The following is a 26,359-nucleotide window of genomic DNA, read 5'->3' as shown; positions in this document are numbered from 1 at the left end:
GACCTCAGTAGCATAAAAAGCCTTGGGACCATCTTCAGGCTTCCCCTGCGCACAGTGCAACCTGTGTGGCAGCAGCCCGCCTGGCTCGGGGGTCCTTCCTGTTGACCAGACCTGTTCTTGATAAGCAAACAGCCGCTAGATTCTTTGTTATTCTTTATTACCCATCTTGGTTCAAAAAAGAAACTGAATGTAAATGAGGTACAACAGATTACTTTCTCTTCATTTGGCATGAAATTCAGGCTCAATCCTGTTTTTCGTTTTTGATCTGGCCATGTGAGCACATGGTCAGATGCAGGAGTGGCATTTAGTACCACCCCTCCTGCTGTTTCTGAAGATCTCTGACATTTTGTTTTTATTTTCAATCCTCCCCAGTCTGTCTACTAAGTCTACAGATGACTTTAGATATATAATTTACCTTGAATTTTAACGATGAACTTGAAAAAAGAGTAATTAAACTTAATATTTGCTCTTTTTAAGTGTGCTTTCCTTTGGTTTATTAAAAACTCAAAAGGCTGTTTCGGATAATTGTCAAATCTCTCCTACTTGTTTATGAAGTTTGGGCTAACCAAACCACTATAAAATGTGACTGTTTCTGTTTCTCCAGCTCAGTAACAGAGGACACACTGTGCTCTCTAATTCTGTGCTGGCTTAACTCCGACGCCTTTTAAATGGTAAATATAACCAGAATATTTAACAGAAACCCAGCCATTTTAGTGACATATGTACAGTGAGTTCTAAAGGCACCACAGCTGCTCCTGTAGTATGTTGTAATCTCTGAAAATTTAAGATTTAGCTTCCCGTTTCTAAATTTGGGAGCTACCCTGCAGCACAGAGCAGCCAGAGAATCAGAGTCTTGCTGCTCTGGCCCCTGGCGTCCGTGCTGGGCCAGGACCCAAGTTCCATGCCTGCTGTAGCGTGACCGGCCCCTCACGACGGGGGACGGGGGCTCAGCTCAGGGTGGGGCACGAATCCTGAGTGCTCTTCACATTTTGCAGCATGAGGATCTCAGCAAGATCTGGGGTAATTTGGCTTTGGGGATGTTGAATCAATATTTTTTCATCAGTTGAAAAAAAAACAATGAAAGCCAGTCTATAATTATTTATTTTCTTTCATGTTGCATTAAAGTTTTGTTGTCCTTGGGAAAGCACCAGATTTAAAACATTAGCATTTGACCTGATGGAAGCTATTTACCAAAGGATAATCTGCTTGAAATTCTAAAAAAAGAACATGAACACCAAAAAAAACCACCGTTTCTTATTTTATCTGACAGAGCAGTGGATTTGGGTATGGTTCAAAGCAGAAAGTTGAAAGTAGGCTCTGACTGAGCCCGTCTGTCTCTCGAGGCTGAGGAGAGGGCAGTGCCTGCTATCAGGGTTGCAGCACATCTCACCGCCTGTGTCACGTTGTAAGGTTGCCATCTTCCTAACAACACGGCCACCAATCTCCGGAGCAGTCTTCTGCTTGTTTGCTAGATTCGTATATAGGTAGTCATGCTCATCGCTGATGAATAAAGACGACTGTAAAGACTTCTTAACGACACGTCAGAAGCTGAGAAAAGTTGCTGTTCAGTGTGTGCAGCTGGCGCATTAGTCTGAGCACAGTTGTGATGTCCAGCACTCAGAGGCCATCATGTCCCAGTGGACATACACACACTGTTCTCAGGGCCGAGCAACGCACAGTAAATATTGGACATGCCAACTGAAGCCTGTTATCTTTGACAGCTCTTCCTACTGAGAGAAAATTGTGTGATGGTGGGATTTTTGTAGTATTTAGACATTCTAGAGCACATGATATAATCTAATAAACTATCCTCCCATCCTCCAGATACTAAGCTGTTCATCTTAAAAATTCAACTGCAGGATCTTTTCTAAAACATTTTTAGCAAATTTAATCTTCCCTAAGTTAGCTTGAACAGAGATAATTTTGTAATGACTATAAGCAGCAGTAATTCTGCAAATTTTCTTTTTTTATAGTAAATGCTAATGTTTGTCAAGTTTGCAGCCTAGATTTGTTTTTGTTTTTCTCAGAAGACAGAACTGAATGTTAAATCTCCATGAACTGCATCCAGTCTCGTGCTTTCTTGTTTGGCTTGTCTGAGTCCAGAATGCCTGTGCACAGCACTGCTGTGTGTGTGGGTGTGAGTTCCAGTGTGTGCACACCGAGGGCATGGGTTTGTGAGGCCCACGTGCTGTGGGCGCACAGGATGTTTCTGTCTTTCTGCTGGGTCCACAATCAGTGCAGGGCCAACTGGGAGCAGGCAAGAGGCTCTTTATTCAGTGGGATCAGTTACATCAGCGTCATCCTCCACAATCCCGTGTGGAAAAGTGACAAGGGCTCTGGAGTGCATGGGGCAGCCCAGCACTGACCCTCCGGGTCCAGTTCACTGACATCATTAGGAGTTTTCAGGCTGTGCTGATGTAACTTACCACTAAATAACGTTTCTCAGTGTCAGTTACTAACCATCTTCTTTGGGCTGTTCTGGGTACCACAAATCAGTGTTTAAAACTGTACCAGTACTGTAGATTTGCTGTTTACCTTTGAGCAGATAGTATACAACAGAAAGCTACATATTGTCTTTGTGTATCAGAAGAAAATGGACATAAATTTGGTTTAAAGCAGCAACATTTCCCCCAGATTTCAGGACACAGATACTCAGCTCCCCTTCAGGGACTGGAGATGTTTGAGATGCATCTGAACACACATGAGAAACTTCTGTTACCGGAGGTCTTGGTCGGCTAGTGCTACCTGGGACCCGGCAGTCACCTGCTACCATCTGGGTGTGATCAGAGATTGTGGTCCCCAGAGTGAGCCAGCTCTGCCCCAGGGTTTCCTGGGAGCCTCTTTCTTCTTTGGAGCTACTAACCAGGGCCCTGAAGTGGAGGGGACATGACCTTGCTGGAGGGGGTGGGGCTTCTTGCTCACATGGATTCTGACTTTCAGGAGGAGTTCTGCTACCCGGTGGAGTGCCTGGCACTGACCGTGGAGGAGGTGATGCACATTCGTCAGGTCCTGGTCAAAGCAGAGCTGGAAAAGTACCAACAGTACAAAGATGTCTACACAGCTCTGAAAAAAGGAAAGGTAGAGAGCCCATTCCAGTTGGCGGGTCACGCAGGCACTATCTGCTGCCAGGTGGCACGGGGCTTTGGGGGCTCCAGGGGCCAGAGGCTCACCCTCTGCCAGGCAGTCCCTGTTCCCTTGCTCACAGAAGTGAGTATTTCTCCCACAGAAATAGAAAGCCATAAGGTTTAAAACCACTATAATAAATAATGGTGTGCCTTCCTAAAACCAGGTCTGCTCTTAGTTGTTAAATTTTTAAAAGATTATTGAGAAAATATATTTGAGAAACACAGGACACTTTTTTAGAATCTTCAGATAGCTTCCATGATGGCAAGACCCTTAAGAGCTGTGGCCTTTTTCTCCCATTTAAAAGTAGAATTATAATCAAATACAGAGCCAGATTGTAACTGTCACAGAATCAAACTTGGTAAAAGGGTCTTTAAGTACTCTTCTCCCGTTGTCTACTAAGATTTTCCACATATAAATACGTGTTTAGATGTACAAATTAGGAAATTTACTGTTAGCAATTCTTTTTTCTCCTTTAAAATTTCTGTTTTTTAGCTTTGCTTTTGTTGCCGAACCAGAAGGTTTTCCTTCTTCACCTGGTCTTATACCTGTCAGTTCTGTAAGAGGTAAGGCTTTTTGTAATTGATGACAGTAGTCAAGGAAGCACTTCCACTGTTTCATCATTTTTCTCACAGGAACAATAGTAGAAATAATCCAGTGTTATCATGTGCCATGCTTACGAGTTACAACAGCAGTTGCTGCAACAGTGGATGGTTATTTGATATTAAGCCTGGAAAATTTTTCTCTGCATGTGTTTCTTTTATGTATTCAAGATAGTTCTAATAATAATATGTCATGTTAGAACAGAAAAAAATAGATGTGACTCTCAGGTGAACCCACAATAGACAAGAAAATCCCAGACATTAAGTTGATCCTTTCATGGGACATAGCATTAAGTTTTACAGACTGATGGTCTTTTTGGCAAGCCAGTCGTATCAGTTTGTTTCATTCTGGTAGAAGAACTGGAGTTTGGGGGACCAACTGTAGACAGGTAGAGGCATGCAACCTTTGGCTTCTCTTAACTCTCCAGTCATATCCATGGAATCACGCCAAGTAACCCTTCTGATTTTGTATACAGGCCGGTGTGCTCACAGTGTTGCAAAAAGGTAAGCCGAGCTCAGTAAAGTCACAGCTTGTGCTGATTTCAGTGACTCTGCCTCTCCAGCAGTCCTGCTCATTCTCAGTTTTATCTGGGATCATAGATGCGGCTGCCCTCCAAGCCATACTCCACCCTTCCTATCTTTTCACTGGGACCGTCTGCCTTGCAGAGAGGGGAAAGCTGTATGAGGCCAGAAAAACCCTCCATTGGCCACCATCGGCCACTTCGGAGCATTGCCAGGTGAGCAGGAGGCCTGGGTCTCCAAAGTGTCCTTTGTGAAAGAAGAAAGGACTTTCAAGGACTGTGGTGACATGGTGGGATATTGGCTTGAGGAGGGGCACATGGGTGGGTTGGTTTTAATAGTTTTGACTTACACAACTCTCCAGAAGTAGTATGTCAAGGATAATGGCTAGCTCCTTGAAAGACACAATCTCCTAGTTTAATATTTTTTCTACTTTGGAAATAATTACTTTTATGTATCCTTTAAAAGTCATCTTTAAAACTGTCCTTTTCAGTGGAGTTGAAAACTTGCATGTAAGAGTCTAATCTTTCCTTTAGTTTTGAAAAAAGTATTTTTAATCCTGTGTTTATAGTGGTCTGCAATAGATGACTTACATTCCTAACATAAAGACAGAAATAAAGCTTTATGCCAAGAGCTGGCATTTTAAAAGGAAAACACGCATGGGTATCAGTCACTTTGTGTTCAGGTTAGCATTGGTCTTTAAGAAAGACAGGAGGAAGGCAGACCAGCTCAGGTTCCAAGGTGGCAGGGCCCAAGGGGCAGGGTTTTACACACCAGCGGCCCCTCCATCTGTGACGGGCCCTAGAATTGGTGCCAAATGCTGGATGGTGGCCATTCAGCATGTCAAGGTCTGTGGACAGTGAGTTGAGGGAGTTGGAAGCTCCTCAGACCTGTGTCTGAGGCTTCTGCCCTATGCTCAGCCCCTCTCCCGGGCTCTTGAGTTTAGGCTGCTGTCCATGGGCTCAGGACAAGCGAACATGGCTGCTGTTCTTTCCTGTACTTAATTCTACGTTCCTGTTTGGTTTAATTAAAATATGAGTAGATGATTCCTAGTTATTTCCAAAAACTATCCAAAACATTTACGGTGATGTTGGTCTAGTTAACTCCAGCTCTCTGGAATCCAAATAGTCACCTGCTGCTGCTAAGTCGCTTCAGTCGTGTCAGACTCTGTGACCCCATAGGCGGCAGCCCACCAGGCTCCCCCGTCTCTGGGATTCTCCAGGCAAGAACACTGGAGTGGGTTGCCATTTCCTTCTCCAATGCATGAAAGTGAAAAGTGAAAGGGAAGTCCGACTCTTCGTGACCCCATGGATTACAGCCTACCAGGCTCCTCCATCCATGGGATTTGCCAAGCAAGAGCACTGGAGTAGGGTGCCATCGTCAAAGACAGTTGCTGTGGTTAGGGAGGTATATTTGATAAATATGAAAATAAGAAAGCTAGTCCAAAGATAATTTTTCAGGTTGTGTCATAGGATTAAGATAAATTTACTTGTTTTCTGACCTACCATCAAGAGTTAAGTAATGTTCATTAACCATGACATGGGGTCACTGAGAAAGAACTTGAAGTTTGCATAATCAGTGGGGCGTTAACAATACGTATTTCAGTTAGCATTCATGAACTGTGTGCAGTAGGTGAATACTCTAAATATCCTATTTTATAAAAATTCTATAAGGGGGTACTAAGATTCTTAATAAAACATGTTTCCTGGTTTTTAAAAAATATTTTGAATGTTGTCACCAGTTATAACTTCTTTGGATGAATATGACATGGGCCGATCACCACCTATTCCATCATATTTTGGCAATAAATTTGCTTTTTCTACATGTATTTTCTTAGTATTGCAGTAAATTCTTAATAATGGATATTTTAAATGTTTTTTTCAAGATTGTCCTCAAAATCCAAGTCTGTGGACAAATCAGATGAAGAACTCCAATTTCCCAAAGAGCTGGTGGAGGACTGGAGTGCTATGGAGGTGTGTGTGGACTGCAAAAAGTTCATTTCTGAGATCATCAGCTCAAGCCGCCACAGTCTGGTGTTGGCCAACAAGAGAGCTCGATTGAAGAGGAAGACACAGTCCTTCTATGTGTCCTCAGCAGGCCCCTCAGAGTACTGCCCCTCAGAGAGGACCATCAGTGAGGTCTGAGCCCTGTGCCTTCCTGTGGGAGTTGCATTCCTGTGAGGACACTGAGTGGGCTGTCACTGTCTCCTCACCGTGGTTAACAGGCTTGGGTTTGCATGAGAATCAGGGTTTTGCTGTGTCGCATTGTTCCACAGACTAAATGCTGTGTTCATGTCAATTGATAACACATGACCAGTCACCAGTTGCTCATCTGTACTAAGAGGACAGTAGTTTGAAACTTGATTTTGTGTGATTATAGATTTGGAGGCGAGAAACTTTCCTTAGTTCTTTACTGTGCCTGAAATAATGTTCTAAGGCAGAAAGGTTCTCGTGTGAGGAATCAGTCTAGCACAGGCTTAGAGGCCAGCACGGTCTAAGCAGTAAGTCATATTGGCATTTCCACTGACAGTGTTCCTACCTGATGAACACAGACCCCTGGAGGCCTCACAGCACAGAACTTGCAAGGGTTTGCTTGTGCGTCAAACTGGTTTTAAGTTATTGTTGCTCTGAGACACTTGGGAAGGGCTCTCCACTGCCTCCCAGGACAAAGCATCTGAGCTGTAGGCCTAGGGGGGTGCCTGTGTCCCTGGGCAGCAAGGCAGTGTCCCCTAAGCAAGTGCTAGGCTGTCCTTACCTTGAATGTATTAAAACAGTTACTAGTAGTTCTATATTGGAGGTCTAAGAAAGTTTTTTGGCATCATGGGACAAAAAGGCAGGCTAGAAGTTTGTCCAGAAGCTCAGTACTTTGGCCTCTTAGAAGAAGGGCTGTGAGCACCCACCTTTCCAGCAGCAATTTTCGTAACTTTACAGTCTCACCATCATGACTGAATTAAGCCACCATTTGGTACATAAGGTCTCAAACTGAAGTTTATTTTTATAAATGAATTTTAAAGGAAAACCATGGTCTAGTCTTTTAAAATTACTAGAAAATTAACCTGCTGATAAGCTTTTTGGATGCTTTTTGCACACATTTTCCTTATAAGCGACTTGAGTGGGTAGGGTGGGCTTTGATGAAGCCAAGCTGGAAGCAGCACCATACACGTGTCATTTCTCAGCTGTGTGGTCCATTCCGTGGCCTCTCTCTCTGTGGTTCTGGTTGGCTCAGTGGTGACCAGTCACATTCACAAGCCTGGTTAATGAGCCAGGCCGCTTTCTGACACTCTGGGACACGTCTGCAGTCAGCACTGGAGACAGCACTGCTCACCAAAAGGCATGGCAGTCACTCCACACTCCCTCAACAACATTTCTATAGGGAATTAACAGTAATACCTCAGAACTGCTCTGGTAGTGGTTTTTCATAGTTGAAATTTATAAGTTAGTAAATTGCTTAAAATTACTTACACTTACAAAATAAACTTTACCAATTGACTTAAGTAATTAATGCATGTTAACAATTTGTATTTGCATGTAAAAGTGGGCCACCAGAAAACCCTGATTATGGACTTACTGTTTCAAAGAGGCTCATGTGAGAGCTTAAAATGTTACACTGAGTGAATCTTGTTTGCACAGTTTGCCAAGGGACAGTTTCAACTCTAGACCCCTGATGGTTTGGCCTGAGCCTCTAGAGCATCCCCAGGACAGATGCAAGGAAGACAGTGAGAGGGGTGGGGGTGGGTGTTTGTGCCCATGGGAAAAACAGACCCAGGAGAGTGTGCTTTTTAAAATAATGACTAGTTTATAGGTGTTTCTAAAATACAAAAAGCTAACCCCTCCCCCCAAACGAGAATCCCATTCACATGGCAAAATCTAGCCCATGTGGTCCTTGACTTCACTGCTCCAGGTCTGTGACACTGTTCAGCTATTGGGACATCGTGAGCGGCAGGTTTCCATGGGACAGTTTGCACAAAGAGTAGAAAAGGGCACACGGCACAGCTGAGATTGTAGAAATCAAATCCCCGCACTCAATCCTCCCGCATCCATGGCGTGTGTCCGGCACCTCAACCAAACTGGATAATTCCAGAGAGACATCCACTGCTGGCCTGTGCGGCATGCTTTCACAGTCCTTAGCCTTGCCCCCTGCCCGCCCTTGTTCTTGGGATCCCAGATTGGTCTTTGTGCTGCTTCTGGCACTTAGTTCTGAAGTTTGACGACAGCGTCGCTGGCTGGCTGTCCTCAGGTGGAATCTGATGTGTGTCTGCGCACCGGCCTCATTCTCACCCTCTTACTCCAGGCTGAGAACACTTTCATTTCACTTCTCACAGTTTAACTTTCTGTCAGTGTCAGGAAAGATAGCAAAGCTTGTAAATACTGTAATATATTTATTGGTATCTGGAGGGCATTCATTCAGTGGACAGTGAGAATTAACTCTCCCAACACAAGTAAAAGTTAAGTACATCAACTTAATAGTCTCACTAGATTTCAAGTCTTAAGCCTTTGAAATTAAACCAGAAAGTTGTCATGTAGGAATTTTTTAAATGATCTTACATTTGATGAGATCCCATGATCTCAAACTCACATCATGTGGTCAGCACCGTAAACTCATGCCATGAATTTTTTAAGACTCTTATTTTTCTAACTGTATTAATAAATGTCAGACTGGATTTTAGGTGTCACATAGGAAAGTTTTAAATTATATTGCTATTTGCTAGCGCAAAATAGCAGACAATTTTGTATGTGGAGAACTGTTGAAGGGCCATGGAGAAATGTGTACACGTTGACCTGGCTTCTTGCGTGTATAAAGTCCAGGCACTGCTGGCATTCAGCGTAACATGATGCTACCAAACATTTTCCATTAAAGTCTTTTAAAATTTATTGAGGAGAAAATAAATGACTTTCCATCATATGTTACGTGTGGAGTTCCTATTATAAAATGGTGCTATCTTTTGGTGACTAGCTGTTTGAAACCACCTAGGTTGGAAACACAAAATAGATTTATGTGACGTCAGCAGTTTACGATCAGCTTGAGAAATACAACCTGCAAGAACCACACTGGGAAAATAAATGAAAATGAGCTGCCACTGTAACTCTGCTGACTCACCAAGCAGCCTGCTTCCTTTGTCACCTTGCAGGGTAGGAAACTAAAATCTATAGATAATTTGTCTCCATAGTTATACAATATTTAGAAAGACAAAGCTTTTTTTTTCCTAAATATAATTCTTTACGGTATGTGTTCTTATAATGTCCCATGAAACAAAATTTCTTGTTGTAGCTCTTAAAGGCTTGAGTTTAAACCCAGAATGAATTTAGGAAGGTTCTGTCTTTATGTCAATTAAAGAGCATCCTTGGCCTTTTACGTGCCTTAAACCTTAGGTGATACTGAGTGTGATATTAATCCATTACTTATTTTCCAGATGTATGATAAGACCTCAGCTCGTAATCCACATGCTCACTGACTTGAGTCCAGGGCACAGCCCTTGCCTTGCTGCTCCTAGGTTCTAGAGACATCGGGACCAGGAAGGGAAGCTCTGGGCCTCCCTTATTCAACTACGCCTTTCTTTCTCCTTTCCAGCCCCTGGTGAGAAGCTGTAGAGTTGCAAATAATTAGTCTAGAACTCCACAGGAGAACTGTTGTGGGTAAGGGCTGGATTACACACTGATGTGTCAGGACTCCAGTTCTGCTCTGTGCAGAGTGTGGATACATACATACACACAGCCATCAGAATATACCTCTTCCCCTCATGTTGACCTCTGGCCCACATCTAGAAACGTCTCCTTTGTCTCATCCAAAAAAAAAAAAAAATTAAGAGCTAAGAACCTACTTAATATAAAACTCTGCTTACACTAGTTAAATGCTCAGGTGCAGTTACCTGGCAGATTGAATTCACAGTGCTGTCCCACTAAAATGTGCATGGTGTGTATACTGATGTATTTTAGAATAGATGTCACTATCTGGAACATTCTCCAGCTGTTTTTGCTGTAGGGTTTTGATGCCAGTGGCACAACCTGAGCCTCTTAACATGTGCACTATTCACAGAGGATGTCAAAGGGCTCCAGTACTGACAGGACACAGTACTCATGAAGCAGGCTCCTGAAAGCTGGGGCATTAAGGAGGTCAACTGTGTCCCTGAGGCTTAGAAGCTGAGGGATCACCTGGATGTTCCACTCACCTGGGGGCCCGACACTGGTTCCTGTTCTGGGATGCTCTCAGAGTGGCTCTGGCGCATCTATAAACTGAAGAAAGGAGGGAACTTCCTCCCCTAGGGAGCAGTCAGCACAGAGGGTCAGCGTCACTGGGAGGCATGTTCTTCTTGGCTTTGGGGTCCTGTCATTGCAGGATCTGTCAGTCAGTCCCTGGCCTACCTCCCCTATTCCTTCCCCTGCGGTGACACAGCAGAAAAGATCACATCCAAACTTTGCTGGGAGTGCAGTGTTTGGGAGAGTGGGAATGCCAAAGAGAGGATTTCTGGAAAGCTTACCTGAATATCAAATTCCTCAGCCAATGTGGTGTAAAAGCTATGGGCAATCACAGAGAAGGAAGGAGAAGCAGCACGATTCTGCAAAGGTGGACAGACCTCCTTAACAGTGTAGCTCCTACAGCAGAGCTGAAGCTGAACGTGAAACAGAAAACAGAATAGCTTCTTGTTTAAAGGGAAGAAACTTTGTGATCTTAGACACCTCAAAAGCAGAAGATGCCTGAGAAGATTTCAGCTGTCCATAAGAAAGGGAAGATGATTTGGGTCATCCTGTCACAAGGTCATCTCAGGAGTCAGACCCATAGACTGTGAACTTGAACTGAGCACCGTGAACTTAATGGCTCGACATCCCCACTTCTGTGCGGCTCCCTGCAGCAGCCTAAGGCATTCCTCACAGTGCATCTGGTGGTGGACACAGCTTCATGGTAGAAACGGGCTCACTCTGCTCCACAATAGTAGCGACTGGCAGAAAGAGCTCTGTAGGACCTAAGGGCTTCCACCTTGATAATTGGTGGGGGGCGGGGGGGGGAACAACCATAAGTTAGTGAAGCAGAGCCTGGTCTCAGGTATGCGAACTAGCTCTGACTCAGCTGCTCCAGCTGAGCAGTGGAACAACCCTCAGTCCTCACACATTGGGAAAGCCGTGCAGTGCTTCCTGACTTCAGCAGTGAGGCTGTTGGATGAGGTGGTCTCCAGGTCACTTAAACCAGGAGAAACATGACGTGGGGTCAGAGTATCCATGCTGCAGACACTGAGCAGTGAGTCACTGAGAGCCCGAGTCATGAAACAGAAAGTGGGAGGAATCTGCAATTCACACTCACCCTTTCACTGAAGCCAAGTGTCATTAAATAGTACTTCTCTGTATTGACAAACCTGATTATGGCAAAGAGAGGTTCAGTTCTACTATTTGCTATAAAAAAATCTGAGTTCATCTCCCCAAATTTAAAAAGAGATGCATTGACACACATTAATAACAAGCAAAAAGCAACCCCCTTTTCACCTGCTGTTTTGTGCCGGCACCATCCAATTACTGTTCATCTCCCAACCTGCTGGATGCAAAGGCATGGTCTGTTTTGGTAGGTCTCATCCTGCAATGTGACATGTGCCCCGCTGTGTGACGTGTCCCACTGCAGACATGAAGGGAAGCAAGTGGCTGGGTAGGGTTGGGTGTGGGTACATGTAACACAATTTAATTGCATTAAATGGAAACAAATGTACAGACAAATCTTGCTGTTCAGCTTAATAAACAAAAACGGTTACCACAGCCATGGCGGAGGTGGGGGTCCCCAGTCTACACACCTCCCATTGTGGTAAGGGATCCCCAGCCCAGAAGCTTATTTCTTTGGCCCTCTCAGCCCTGATTAAAAATATCCAGAGCCAGGCAGATGCTCTTTCCCTGCGAAACTCCATCAGTGAGCAGATGCAGTAGTGGATTGGAGCCCTCGTATCATTCACGCCACTGTTCACCTCCTGCTTCTGCCTCACACGGCTGCACAGAATGGGCCCCCTCCCCTGACACAGCTGCTTCCGGTAGCTTCTGGACTCCCATGACTGCAGTACTTGCTGCTGCTCTTCCTCTTTGCTCCATCACACGTAGCATCTACTACACTGTTCCACGAAGACACGGATCTTTGTCAGATTTCTTCACTGCTACATCCCTAGATTTAGAAAACTATCTTGCATGCAACAGGTGCTCAGTAAATGTTTCTGGAGTGAATAGATGAATGAGCAGGTTCAATATGGAAATAAGAATAAGTCAACAATACAAAGACAGAACCATTAACATGTCTTCCAAACAACTGACATAGTGTGTAGTCAGTGCACTTTACCACGAAAGTGCCATGCACAGCCATATGCTTCCTTTAAGGTAGGAGTAAAACCCAAAGTCAGAAGTCACTGCGGCCCAAAGGTGGCTGATTAGAATTGGGAGGCCTGAGACAGCAGCTTCTGCACCTGCTGGTTCCCTGGAGCCTGCAGAAACCCCACTCTTGTAAATGCCACTCACCACATGCTCCTCTCCAGGCTCCCGTCCACTCGAGAGCCCTGGTGGAGCCACCAAGCACAGCCCAGCCTCCAGACCGGCTTTTTCCATTAACACATCGGTGGGCAGATATCAGAGACCCTGGAGACCTATAATTGAACTGCTGTGTGAACGCAAATCATGTGTTCATCAGCACTGAGCTCATACTCAGGACCTTTTTACTAATGCCCCTTTCAAAGGATGATAGTTAACGCTTACTAATCATAACATTTTGATTAAAATTATGTGCCAACTGGGCTGAAATAAAACATCCCAAATGACTTCAAATTTGTCATATTAAAACAGTTTGGCCAAGAAAAGAAAAGAAGGGAAGATATGAAAATAACCTTTATGTTAGATAATACATTTTTAAATATTTTGCTGGGTTTTAGTAGCCAAGGCCAAGAAAAGAAAAGAAGGGAAATATGAAAATAACCTTTATGTTAGATAATACATTTTAAAATATTTTGCTGGGTTTTAGTAGCCAATACTAGCTCCCAGTAGTTGAGCATGTTACTGATTTCACTTGCCCGATGCACAGCAAAACCACCCTGCCAACTCCAGGCTGTGAAGGAAAGTGCAGCATTTACTGCAGGATACCAGCACAGAGTTAGCACACAGAAGAACAGGCAGCTTGTGACCAAACAGCCAAACTCCCTGACAGCTTTCAGGTAAGCGTTTTTATTTTTATAATACATATTTTTAAATATTTATTTATTTGACTGTGCCAGGTCTTAGTTGTGGGATGAAGGATCTTCAGTTGCAGCATGTGGGATCTAGCTTCCTGACCAGGGACTGAACCCAGGCCCCTTGCATTGGGAATATGGAGTCTTAGCCACTGGACCACCAGGGAAGCCCCCAGGGAAACGTTTTTAAAGGCAAAGTGAGGGAGAGGGTCAGGGGTGCCTGTTCACTTGTGGACATTTGTCCTGACTGGTGGGTGGTGCAGTAACGGGGTGGTATTTCTAGAATCTCCATCATCAACCATCTGGTTCCAACTACTCGAGGGGTCTGCCTGCTGACTGTCAGCACGCAGCTAACTTCTCCACTTGATGGGGGTTACTATCAGCAAACCATCTCAGGACAGGGCTCAAAATATTACCTATACCCCTTGGGGAGGAACTAAAGGTCCCTGACTTTGTTTAATGGCTAAACTATCATTGCTTTGACCTGCTTGACTGTTGCACTTGCTTCTCCATTTTTGCACTTCTCTGATTAAATGTGCTGTTTGGAAATTGGGCAAGGGCTAAGAGGCTAACATTTTTCTACCAACGAGAGGTGGGGAACACAGGATGGTGGGGTCTGTCACCAGGAAGGCCCCACAAGGTCCTGCTTGGTTTCAAACACTTTTCCACACCAGGTGCTGTGTAAAGCACTCTCAGCCACAATCCTGATACTCAGCTCTGAAGCAGGTGCTGTGCATGCACTTGTTGTCTATCTGAAAGATGGGAATATAGCCAGGTAGATATTTGCCCAAGGTCAAACCTCTAGCCCAGCATCACATGTGAGGTCCAGCCCTGTGCTCATAACCCTGCTTTCTCTCCACCTGCCTGCCCCACTGAGGGCTATGATTCTGAACCCAGTCCTCAAGTTACCACATACTCAGTGAGCACCCAGGGCTGTGCATGCAAAGAAAACATCTCATCTCTGCTTCTGATCAGAAAAATATGTGAATAATTTAGAAAAAATGGCCCAAAGCGATATAAACCTCTAGGAGTTTATAGTAAGTTGAGAGCTGGTGTCAGTCAAGAACACTCCTGGAAACAGATTTCATGAAGACAGGGGGCCCAACATCCCCCAAAGTGTGGTCTGATGATACCTGGATCAGAATCATCTGGGCCTGTGCTTAGGCCTTGGTTTTGATTCCTTCCAAAAGGTAATGAGAGTAGTCACTGAGGAAACTGACACAACATATTAAACACCACATACAACAAACCTATAGCTAACATCATTCTCAAGGGTGAAAAGCTAAGAGCATTCCCTCTAGGATCAGGAATAAGACAAAGATATCCACTGTTGTTGACTTTCATTCAACATAGTGTTGGAAGTCCTAACCATGGCAATCAGAGAAGAAAAATAAAAAGAATCCAAATTGGAAAAGAAGTAAAACTGTTACTGTTGGCAGATGACATCATACTACACAAAGAAAATCCTAAAGATGCTACCAGAAAACTGCTAGAGCTTATTGATGACTTCAGTAAAGTTGCGGTATACAAAATTAACATACAGAAATCTCTTGTATTCCTATGCAATAACAGCAAAAGATCAGAAAGAGAAATTAAGGAAACAATCCCATCTACCATCTCATCAAGATAAATAAAATAGGAATAAACATATCTGAGGGGACAACAGACCTGTACTCTGAAAATTATAAAATGCTAATAAAAGAAATCAGAGATGATACAAACAAATGGAAAGATGTATACCATGTTCTTGATTGGAAAAATCAATACTGTCAAAATTACTGTATTACCCAATGCAATCCCTACCAAACTACCAATGGCAGACTTCCCTGGTGGTCCCATGGTTAAGACTCCACTCTTCCAAAGCTGTAGTTACAAGGGATTAATCTACAAAATACACAAACAGCTCATGCAGCTCCGTATCAAACAGAACAACCCAATCAAAAAATGGACATAAGATCTAAACAGACGTTTCTCCAAAAAAGGGATACGGATGGCCAAAAAACCCATAGGACACCAACATCACTATCAGAGAAATAGAAATCAAAACTATAATGAGGTATCATTTCACACTAGTCAAAATAGCCACAATTTTCTTCCAGAGTTTTCTTTCACATACATAGGGATTTATCTTAAGGAATTGGCTGCCCTAATTTTGAAGGCTGCCAAGTCCAAAATCTGCAGGGTGAGTTAATTAAGATTCATTCAGCACCCTACTGGTTAGTTTAGGTATCTTGACTAAAACCCAGAGTTCTACAAAAGTTGATTCTGTTGTTTGGGTTTTTTGGTTTTTTTTTTTTTTTTGGCCAGCTTATTGTTTGTTTCAATGCGGGGACTGAATCTCAGGGCACCCACCTCTGCCATTTTCCATGATATCGCTATTTTTGAAATTTTTTAACCTTAAATTTTGAAATTAATGTAGACTTACTGGAAGCTGTATACCCTTCACCCACTTTTTCAGTAATGTGTGACATAATTGTAGCACAGCACCACCGGCAGGAATTTAACATGCACAGTGCAGCACAGAGTGCTTTTAAAAGATCACTTCAACAAGGCTTGGCTATATGAAATTTCACATTAGGAACAAAGAGACCCTAAAAGCTTCCAGAGAGGAAAAAAAAAAAAAAGCCATATACAGAGGCTCAGGAAGTGAAGTGGAAAACAATGGAGCAGTGCCTTCAAAATTCTGAGAACAAGTATTTTTACCTACATTTATATGTCTAACCAACCTTTGAGTGAAGAGTGGGAAGAGAAGGGACATTTTCAGATGTGTCAAGTCTGGAAGCTACTGTGGCATGTCCTTCCCCATTTTATGGTGAAAGAGAAGGCAGGGAGGCCAGGAGACAGGGCTCCAGGAAGGGAGAAAGGCCAACAGCCATTTGGCTGCTGGTCAGAGAGTAAGACGGGCCTCCAGGAAGGACAGCACCAGGGGAGTGAGAAAGGTGCATGCAACCTATGGGGTTTGACCTGCAGGAGAGGACACTGTGAGGTGCTGCGAGAGCAGGTGAAGAATGCGGGGGCATTCAGCCAGGGACTTTGAAAAAATAAACAGATGAAAAGGAAAAGACAATTATTACCTCCCAGGGGAGAAAAGCTACATAAAGACAATATAGGGACTCCCTTGGCGGTCCAAAGCAGGGGCTCAGGTTCCATCTCTGGTCAGGGAACTAGATCCATATACCACAACTAAAGATCCCTCATGCTACAACTAAGACCAGACCCAGTCAAATAAATGTTTTTCTTTTAAAAGAAAATGTAATTAACGTATAGCTTTTCACTTAGTAATAAATAGTAGTTATGTATGTTTTAATTATAGAAACAATGTGATTTTAACCATAAGTTACAACACAGCTATACTGGAGATGGGAAGATGTGAGAGAGAAAATAACCATCTATCATAGCAGGAAGTCAACAGATTTCATCTAAAATTGTTGAATCAAGAAATAGCAGAGTATGCTCATGTATTTTAGGAATCTAACAGTAAATGCCAAAACTGCCAAGAGAGTCTACAGAAGGGTAGAAGCATCCTCTGTGGAAAGGGTAAGAGGGATTGTTTTTGTCATAAATCTTTTAACTATTTTACCTTTAAAGCTATGTGCATAAGTCTCAAAAATAAAAATGAATTTTAATTTTGAATTGGAAATATTAATATCAAAGGAAAAGCAGTATCTAAAAAAATGTGGTAGAATACAGTTCCAACCCTCCTTTATGGAGAGCTTCTCTAGAATTATCATTTAAAACACACACAAATTTTATTTTTGAAGATTGAGAAAATTAAAACTCCCAGTTGGAGATACCTCAATGTCAACAAAACAGCTGAGAGCTTGGAACCACCAGCCCAGGCTGCAGTCCAGGGGAGGGTCCCAGACGGTGTGCAGTCTCATCGCAGCCGCAGGACAGAGCAAATGGCTCTCCTGGCCAATCCTAACTATGCCTGTGTCACTATCAGGGTGGATGCCTGACTCTAGCATGTGCAGATCCGTGAAGAAGTAAGACAGGGACACACGTCAGCTATGTCTCAGGTAACAGCTGGTGGCCAGATGTGTGAAGAGACAGTGAGCCTGTGGATCAAGGGCAAGGGAGGGGAATGGGGCATCCTCTGCAAAGAGAAAGCTCTTTAGTGAGACCCCAAGAGTCCCGGCAGGAGAGCTGGCACTGAGGGGAGGACAGATGAGACTGAGGGAAGGACAAAGGAGGCTCCCACAGCTGTCTGAGCAAACCAGGCTCAGGCGCAGCAGAGCAGGCACGTAGGCTCAACGTGCAGTGGACAGCATGGCAGCCTGCCCTGCTCCCAGCAAGTCTGCCCCATGAGCAGTGCCACTGGCCAGGCCTCCTGTCCTGTGAGGTCACGGCTGACCAGCCTGACGATGGCTGTGACCTGGGAGCTCCCGCCTCTCCCAGTCCAGCCAGGACCATGCTCTGGACTCGCTTCTTCTCTTCTCTTTCTTTTTTTGGTGAGGCATCATTAAAGATTGAGGCAGTTGAGCTCTAGTTTGTGAGGCAAGAGAATGTAATAGGGTCCACAATTCAAAGCAACAGCATCAGACACACACCAAACACATGCACACACAAGTAGGATGCTCAGCAGTCAAGCAGGCTCTCTGCTTGTGATCACTTAGTGGTGCATTCAAGGAAGAAGGTCATGACCTTGGGCTCAAGGTGAAGTTTCTGGCAAACCTATGCATCAGTGCCTTACGCAAAAAGCAGGAAGCTCTTTAAAGGAGCCCAAGCCACAGGGCTCATGTCTGCTGACTGAAGTGCCAAGTGTGCATATGTGCTGCAGACAGACCAACTGAGGGTGGGAAGCGGGGCCAGAGCTTGAAAAGCCACGAGTAGAAGGAGTTCCAGGGCAGGAGAGTAAGGATTCTCTCAGCAGAGGGAGCAGTGAACTCTGACCTTACGAAGCAGAGATGACTGCTGACCATGCCAGCGTCAAATCTGCCCTGACACCCCAGACGCTCAGGGGAGGAAAACAAGAGTATTTGAGAAGCTCAAAGAGATGCTGGGAAATGACTTTGAGCACTAAAAACGAAGGGCCAGTGATGGCACACGGCTGGCAGCAGCAGGAAGGGCGGCCTACTGGCCACAGTGCTGACATCTGGGCCCGAGGCATCCGCACAACATCATGGGCAGGCACTCCAGTCTTACTCCCAATAAAATCCCCTTCAGATCAGCCCTCCACACTGGACCTGCTGGTGAGACCCTCCTGCTAAGGACACAGCAGTCCCACAACACACGACTGCGTGCTGAGAACCGCTTTCAGGAAAAGCCAAACTGCCCTTGGAGACGAGATGACAAACCTGAACACAAATCTCGCCACAAAACGAGCTGGTGGGCCAGGAGGAGGATGAAACCAGTTCGGTCTTTCTCTACAGGGCGGGGCCCGCACAGAGATGCATCCCGCAGACCCCTCCCAGCACGCGGGCGGCACACACCACTGGGAGCCCAGTGGGCACCACATCCTCCTGGTTCAGGAATCCTGTAGTTACCGCCGCTAAGCACGGGGGGCGCTGCAGGCCTCGTTAGCTCAGTGCGCGTTCCGCATTTTCAATTATCCACTCAATAGCGGCCCAGCCCTGGAGCAACACAGAGAGAAGCCAGTGCGCTGTCAGAGGTCGTCCTGCTGTCTCACCCAGCAGCAGACAGCGAGCTACTCAGGTCAGGTGAACGCAAAGGAGACACCAGGCCCAGAAACAAGGCAGGCGGCACACAGAATTCCAGCCCCAGCCAGAGCTCCATGGAGCCCCACCCCATCCCTGCTGTCACCTCCTGAGGCCCCTCAGACCTCTCTGTGAGTGGCCCCTAACCTCCGCTCCTGAACCTCGGGTGTGGGGTAACCCACCTCTCCACCTCCGTCTCCCTCACCAGCAGGTAGCTAGCCGCCCCAGGGCGCCCCTGACCTGGCCTGGGGTGCTGTGGGATGATAACGACAGCTGGAGAAGCCATGATTCTCCACAGGCCTCCAGCACAGCAGCCCCTAAACACAGAAAATGAGAGGCCTGGATTTAGCCTCACTGAGTTTTCCCTGACTTTTCTCATAAAGAGCTAAAGGACTCTGTCCTTGCTGAGAGTTGCCTTCCTCGTAGAAATGTTCTTTTCGGCAAACGCTCAGGCCTGCCCTAACTAAGCTAGACCATGGACACACAAAATGAGTCATGCCAGCTCTGTCCTCTGGGCTTGAAGTGTGATGAGTGCTGCTCTGGGTCGGAAGTGGAGGACACTACCCTGAGCTAAGCTACTCTCAACCTTCCTCAAATCTGGATTTTTCTAGAAACACGGCAGACTGGTCCTGTATTGTGACTGGACAAATGCGCCTAAATGCAAGCATAAACAGCTCTCAGCCAAGCCCTGACCTGAATGTACTAGGAAGGGAAGGTTTAGGTGCCGTGCCATTGGTCGAAGACAGAAACCAAAGGGGAAGGGAGAGCGAGGGATGGCAGAGAGGGGACTGCATGCCCAGGCAAAGAGTTGGGCCCTGGCACCCACACAGCCTGGGACCCATCCCTCCCAAGGTCCCTCCACAAGGCTCACTCCCAAATCCTGCCAGAGGTACTCAAAATGCCAGTTAAATACAAAACTGCTAAAAATGTCGAGTGTCCTGCATGCCCACGCCCACACTTGTCCTGGATGTGTGGGTCTGTCTTGTTTAAGAGCCCTGGTAGCTCAGCTGCTGCTGGAAGTGGTGGCTTGCCTCGCTAGCCTCTGTTCCCCACAGGCCTGGGGCCCTCCCCACTGCATACGCTCAGTAGGATGCCCACTCCTTTGGCCACCAGCCCCCCAACAGTGAGAGGTGGTACCTTCTTTGCGTTGGACGATATCGTGTTGGCCATTAAACTCTCCAGATAGCTGCCGAGGCTGACTCCCTTCACGGTGATGACAGCTTCCTGGGTGAGCACGGTCCTGCAGGAGAGCGCGCTGGAGGTGAGAGGCTGAGCAGTCTGGAGAGGGAGCCCCCGCCCTGCCCCGCCCTGCCCCACCCTGCCCTGCCCCAGAGTTCAGTCCACTTACTTTCCTGGGTCCTCCGGGTGGGGTGTGTACACCAGCCTCTCACTCACTGACACCAAATTTGTGAGTGTGATCTTAAAAAAGGACACAATGGCTGTAGGTTCTTCTCTTGCATTTCTTCCCAGACTGCCCACACTCTCACAACTCCACACCTGCACTTGCTGGAGCCAGAGCAGAAGGAACGCCGAGGCCCGCGCATCCTGGCCGCGGTTTTGGAGACACCACCCTCCCTCCACACCCCACCCAAACCTGAGCCTGACTCATGAGCAGTCACCACTTGTATTTGCAATGTTTTTATGCAAGACGCTGTGTTTAATAAACCTTATTTTCTTTCCTTGATCCTCAACCACACTGTGTAGTCTGCTCTTTGTTTTTCAGATGAGGAGCATGAGACGCAGAAAGGCTGATCACTAACTCTCGTAGCCACACAGCAACTTGGTGATCACCTGTCATCCCCAAAGCCTTTCCTTCGACCTTCCTCCTCCCCTTCCTCCGGAGCCAGAACTAGTCCCCTCTACTGACAACTCAGCTTTCTGCAAAGAGGAAGTGGAATTTTCTAAGTAGAGAGAGAACAATATATAAACCGTCAGGAATGGCCAATGTACAAATACCCGCCCAGCTCACTCTGCCTCTGTGGAAGGGCTGCCTGGCCTGAGGGAAGGGGGCCGTTGACTAAGGTCCAGGGGGTCAACTGGGAGTTTGCACCTGCAGTGACCCCACCCACAGAATAAGGGGCTGGCATAACCATGCTCCAGCCCACCCAATTCCCCCAACACTCTCTCTGAAATTGCATCAGGCCAATATCAATGGTTCCTGATTATGAGACAGGAGAGAGGAAGGCAGGAGGAAGTGGCTGTTTCAGTGGCTGCTAAGAGACACATATGCTGCTGCGGGCAAGGCAGCAGCTGAGAGGGGGCGGGGGGCAATAGGGAGGCAGGAGTCTGTCCCCTGGTTACAAAGGTGTGTTCACATCATTATGTGTGTTCTTCAGTATGTTTTTACACTGGAATAAAAAGACAAGATACTGCTAAAGCAAATTCAGCCTTTCTATTAAAAGATCACAGACCAAAGGTGGGCTAGAAACACAATTAAATGAAGACATTATGCACCATTATGGCTATTGCTTACATTGGTGGAGCAGAGCTCCATTTTCTTTTCTACTGGATCCACGATAGAATGTTCTCTGATGTATGTCAAAGTCCTACTGGTCCCCAAAATCTGAAAAACAAACCAGCATGGTAACATTGTCATACCCTCAAACACTGCATGTCACTTCAGATCAGCTACTAACTTCTTCAATCAGGCTGCAGCAGCACCTCCAGCAACTGTTGTCCAGCAGATGGGACAGATGGACACATAAATCAGGGATGGAGGGACCGGCACTGAGATGGAGGCGAAAGTGGGGCAGGACCTGGGGCACTGAAGCCAAGGTCTGGCTGATAACTCAGCTGAGGACCAAGCCCCCTGCCCCACCCCACTGACCACCGCTGTGCAGAGCCAGCTCTGGGGCTCAGGCCATACCTGGCAGGGTGATGGAGCTGCAATGGGGCATTCAGAGGTGGGAAGGGGGGCTGTGGGGGTTTAGGTTTCCTGTGTGTGTGGGGGGGGTCTCTGCCACAGGTGGGTCAGTGGACATGCTGAACACTCAAGTGAACAATTAATTCACAGAGAACAAACTATCTTTCAGGCTTCCCAGAAAGCCCAAATGGGAAGGTTGACACTCCCTACGTATGGGTGCCAGCCAGGCTGGCAGGTATAGACAGGCTGTTGGTGTAGCTGGGCTCCCAAGGGGCTCACCGCTCTCACGAGGCTGGGCAGCCCCCACTCGGTGCTGAGGAGGCGGTGGCTGTGAAGCCGGCCCCGGCCATCCACACTGCGCTCCAGCACGTCGACACCCACAACACAGGGGTTCATGGGATTCGGGTACTTCCTCATGGCTGCCTTGATGACTGTGTCCCACGGGTGGCTGGAGGAGACACAACCACCAGCATTGAGTGGCAGTGTGTTCAAAGTCAGATCAACCTGATCCTCGAGCTTGTTCCAGATCCTGGATCCCTGGTCCTCCCAGCAACCAGGGTGTAGGCAGGGGTGCAGAGCAGGCTCAGGCTGGGCCAGTCCTGCTTAGCTGAGGATCCCTCCTTTGCCAGTCCCCCATAGCCAAAGGAGGCAGGACACTTTGGTATGGGGCTTCTGGACAGTGACACAATGTTCCCATCCCCTACCTGTCACTGCCACTTACCTCAACACACACACACTAACTATGCTGCTCCACAGGCTGCAAGGCCAGGGCCCATTTCTGCCTCTGCCCACACAGCCGCAGTGACTTCAGGGGCCCTTTGCTGACCACCCACCTGCCTCCGCACTGCAGCCTCATGCCACAAGCCAGGACGGCACACCTGCCTAGCTATGAGGTCCAGAGCAACTGCTTTGCTCCAACTTCTAAGCAGTATGTGGCCTGAAATGGCTACGTATTTTTTTCTGATTAACGTGGCTGAATTTTGAAAAATAATGAAAAAGATGAGGAAAACAAAAATCCACAATTCCACTATCTGGAGACAAATCTGTGTGTTCCCATGCCACCCCCAAGGCTTATCCTGCAGACGCCACCCCTCCCTCTGGTCCTGAGCCCTGGAGAGGGGTGGACACCAGTGTCTCTGTTGGTTTCCTGCCATCAGAGCCTGCACAGCCGCCCCTGCTCCCAGGGCTCCAGGCCCGCTGAGGCCGAATGCCGTAGGGCCACAAAGGGCACAGAGTCAGGTCCTCAGGGAGGTCATTCCCCAGGCCTTGCTGTCCTGACCATTCCTCCAGGAGGTACCCAGCAAGCATCTGGCCCCAGAGGCAGGTGTCTCCAGCCACCAAGGCAGGGGTCTCCGCAACATGTCCTTCCCCAGATGACAGTCCAGACTCAAGACCTGGAGACATGCATCCCCACACAGACATGCACACACTTAGAAATTAAACTGGGGTCATGCTCCATGCATGCACAAATCACCTGCTTTTTATATGGAACAGATGATGAGCACTTTCCTGTATCACAAGGCTATTTTCAGAAATAGAGGACTGTAACTAGCTGCACAAAAGGTCACCCTGTGGTATAGCCAGTCCCCTCTGGCAGATTATTTTGATTGCGTCCAACCTTTACCGTAAAATGAAGGCAGTAGTGAACATGTGTGCACACCAGCCTTTCAACATGTCTATCTGTCCTTAGGATATATTTATAGAGTGGAATTACTAAATTAAACATCAAAGATCATGAACATATTGAAGAATGTTCCATGTTTGATGTCTTTTTTAAATATAACTTTATCATTGGTCATTGACCATGAAATTTACTTTGTCAAATTCATTGACCATGAATTTACTTTATCCTCATAAAAGGCTCAGCTCAGCCACTCAGTTGTGTCTGACTTTTTGTGACCCCATGGACTGCAGCACGCCAGGCCTCCCTGTCCATCATCAACTCCCGGAGTTTACTCAAACTCATGTCCATCTAGTTGGTGATGCCATCCAACCGTCTCATCCTCTGTCATCCCCTTCTCCTCCCACCTTCAATCTTTTCCAGCATCAGGGTCTTTTCAAATGAGTCAGCTCTTCGCATCACGTGGCCAAAGTATTGGAGTGTCAGGTTCAACATCAGTCCTTCCAATGAATATTCAGGACTGATTTCCTTTAGGATGGACTGGTTGGATCTCTTTGCAGTCCAAGGGACTCTCAAGAGTCTTCTCCAACACCATAGTTCAAAAGCATCAATTCTTCGTGCTCAGCTTTCTTTATAGTCCAACTCTCACATCCATACATGACTACTGGAAAAACCATAGCCTTGACTATGCCAAACCTTTGTTGGCAAAATAACGTCTCTGCTTTTTAATATACTGTCTAGGTTGGTCATAACTTTTCTTCCAAGGAGAAAGCGTCTTTTAATTTCACGGCTGCACTCACCATCTTCAGTGATTTTGGAGCACCAAAAAATAAAGTCTGACATTGTTTCCACTGTTTCCCCATCTATTTCCCACGAATTGATGGGACCAGATGCCATGATCTTGGTTTTCTGAATGATGAGCTGTAAGCCAACTTTTTCACGCTCCTCTTTCACTTTCATCAAGAGGCTCTTTAGTTCTTCACTTTCTGCCATAAGGGTGGTATCATCTGCATATCTGAGGTGATTGATAGTTCTCCCGGCAATCTTGATTCCAGCCTGTGCTTCCTCCAGCCCAGGGTTTCTCATGATGTACTCTGCATATAAGTTAAATAAGCAGGGTGACAATATATAGCCTTGACGTACTCCGTTTCCTATTTGGAAACAGTCTGTTTTTCCATGTCCAGTTCTAACTGCTGCTTGCTGACCTGCATACAGATTTCTCAAGAGGCAGGTCAGGTGGTCTGGTATTCCCATCTCTTTCAGAATTTTCCACAGCTTATTGTGATCCACACAGTCAAAGGCTTTGGCATAGTCAATAAAGCAGAAATAGATGTTTTTCTGGAACTCTCTTGCTTTTTCCATGATCCAGCGGATGTTGGCAATTTGATCTCTGGTTCCTCTGCCTTTTCTAAAACCAGCTTGAACATCTGGAAGTTCACGGTTCACGTATTGCTGAAGCCTGGCTTGGAGAATTTTGAGCATTACTTTACTAGCATGTGAGATGAGTGCAATTGTGCAGTAGTTTGAGCATTCTTTGGCATAAAAGGCTCATCCCAGGTAAAAAAAGTTAGCAAGAGGATGCAGATGACAGTCAGGCCTCCCAGCCCCTACTCCACGATCTTTCAGTCACACCAATGGCCTTCACACTCAGGTCTACACAACCTGCTCTTTAACACAGAAATGTTTTTCCAAGCTGTGGAATTGTGTCATTGTGCTAAACGCATCCACTAGATCCAACATAAGGGGATGAAGGAGCAGAGACAAGACTGGTCCCGATCACTCAGCAGAGTACAGGGAGACTTTCTTCTTGGGAAACCACCATCAGGGCCACAGTGCACCACACTTGGGGGAAGAAGGGAGCACCCACAGACTCATGAGAACAGAAGGGGGAGCTTTCTCAGTGAGTGAAGCTGTATGTGCACTTTGTAAGTCAAGCTCCCAGACAGGTCCCATAAAAATCATTATGCAGAATAGGCTATGGCTTCTAAGATTACTTGAAACTATCTAAAAGTTGACAAATATTTGTAATCAAGCACATCTCACATAAAGTTTCTTTTATATAGAAACCTTGCATCTTTCTAACAGATGATTTCAACTAAGCACAATGTGTTTAAAATAGTCATAAAAATAATTCCATTTTTAACTACAAGGTTTAAGTATACAAGTTAGTATCACACACGTCTTGGTTAAAGAAAATAGCTCAGGGACTTGCCTTATAGTCCAGTGGTTAAGAATCTGCCTGCCACTGCAGGGGACATAAGTTGGATCTCAGGTCCAGGATGATCCCACAAGCCCATGAGCAACAACTACTGAGTCTGTGTACCTATAGACTGTGCTCCACAATGAGAGAAGCTACCACAATGAGAAGCCTGTACATCACAACAAAGGGCAGCCCCTGCTTACCACAACTAGAGAAAGCCTGAGCACAAAATGAAGACTCAGCACAGCTAAATATAAAAACTTTTTTTTTTTTTTAAGAAAAAAAATAGCCTAGTACTCACTTGATTGGCTAAAGCTGAGGAGTCGAAAATATCAAGTGTTGGGAGAACATGAAAGCAGGAAGCCAGGCCCACAGGTGAATATATGAACCGGCCCCACCCCTGGGAGACTGGTTGATGAAATTCATCCTTGGGATAAAGGTCCCCAGCCAAGGCTCAGAGTGATACAGAGGCCTGGGAGCTGCCCCAGGAAGGCCTCTACGCCTGCATTTTGAGAACGCATCAGCAGCAGCACTGAGGGCTGGGGGCACATAGCTGGGCTAGCAGCCAGGAAGGGGGCAATTCTGGGTACCACACC

The 26,359-nt window shown here is 46.1% G+C and overlaps 2 protein-coding genes across 23 annotated transcripts in view; one reads left to right on the top strand and one right to left on the bottom strand.

Annotated features, from left to right (window-relative positions):
- Positions 1-9,146, top strand: part of SPIRE1 (spire type actin nucleation factor 1) — a 142,026-nt gene extending 132,880 nt beyond the window's left edge. For 2 of the 3 annotated variants that reach the window (XM_069569033.1, XM_069569032.1), the window contains 5 exons: positions 2,941-3,078; positions 3,619-3,689; positions 4,202-4,229; positions 4,326-4,462; positions 6,130-9,146. In XM_069569033.1, the coding sequence (XP_069425134.1) occupies positions 2,941-3,078; positions 3,619-3,689; positions 4,202-4,229; positions 4,326-4,462; positions 6,130-6,388 (633 nt within the window). In that variant the 3' untranslated portion in view covers positions 6,389-9,146. Of the gene's footprint in view, positions 1-2,940; positions 3,079-3,618; positions 3,779-4,201; positions 4,230-4,325; positions 4,463-6,129 lie in introns of those variants that run through there. The other variant, XM_069569034.1, reaches the window with a different exon arrangement.
- PRELID3A (PRELI domain containing 3A) overlaps positions 8,020-26,359 on the bottom strand; it is a 50,611-nt gene continuing 32,271 nt past the window's right edge. For 3 of the 20 annotated variants that reach the window (XR_011252408.1, XR_011252409.1, XR_011252405.1), the window contains exons 2-8: positions 22,222-22,390; positions 21,553-21,642; positions 20,428-20,498; positions 20,217-20,319; positions 10,720-10,851; positions 10,411-10,565; positions 8,020-8,574 (exon numbers count right to left, since the gene is read on the bottom strand). Coding sequence is in view for 8 of the 20 variants with exons in the window: in XM_069569037.1 (XP_069425138.1) it covers positions 8,560-8,574; positions 10,720-10,851; positions 20,217-20,319; positions 20,428-20,498; positions 21,553-21,642; positions 22,222-22,390 (580 nt within the window). In the remaining 12 variants the exon portion in view is untranslated. Of the gene's footprint in view, positions 8,575-10,410; positions 10,621-10,719; positions 10,852-11,716; positions 11,844-17,146; positions 19,397-20,216; positions 20,320-20,427; positions 20,499-21,552; positions 21,643-22,221; positions 22,391-26,359 lie in introns of those variants that run through there. The other 17 variants (XM_069569042.1, XM_069569043.1, XM_069569040.1 and 14 more) reach the window with 14 other exon arrangements.

Source organism: Ovis canadensis, chromosome 23, assembly GCF_042477335.2.
Source record: "Ovis canadensis isolate MfBH-ARS-UI-01 breed Bighorn chromosome 23, ARS-UI_OviCan_v2, whole genome shotgun sequence".
In the NCBI taxonomy this organism is placed as follows: Eukaryota; Metazoa; Chordata; class Mammalia; order Artiodactyla; family Bovidae; genus Ovis; species Ovis canadensis.
Note: the sequence above shows the minus strand (reverse complement) of the source record. Positions and strands in the feature narration are given on the sequence as shown.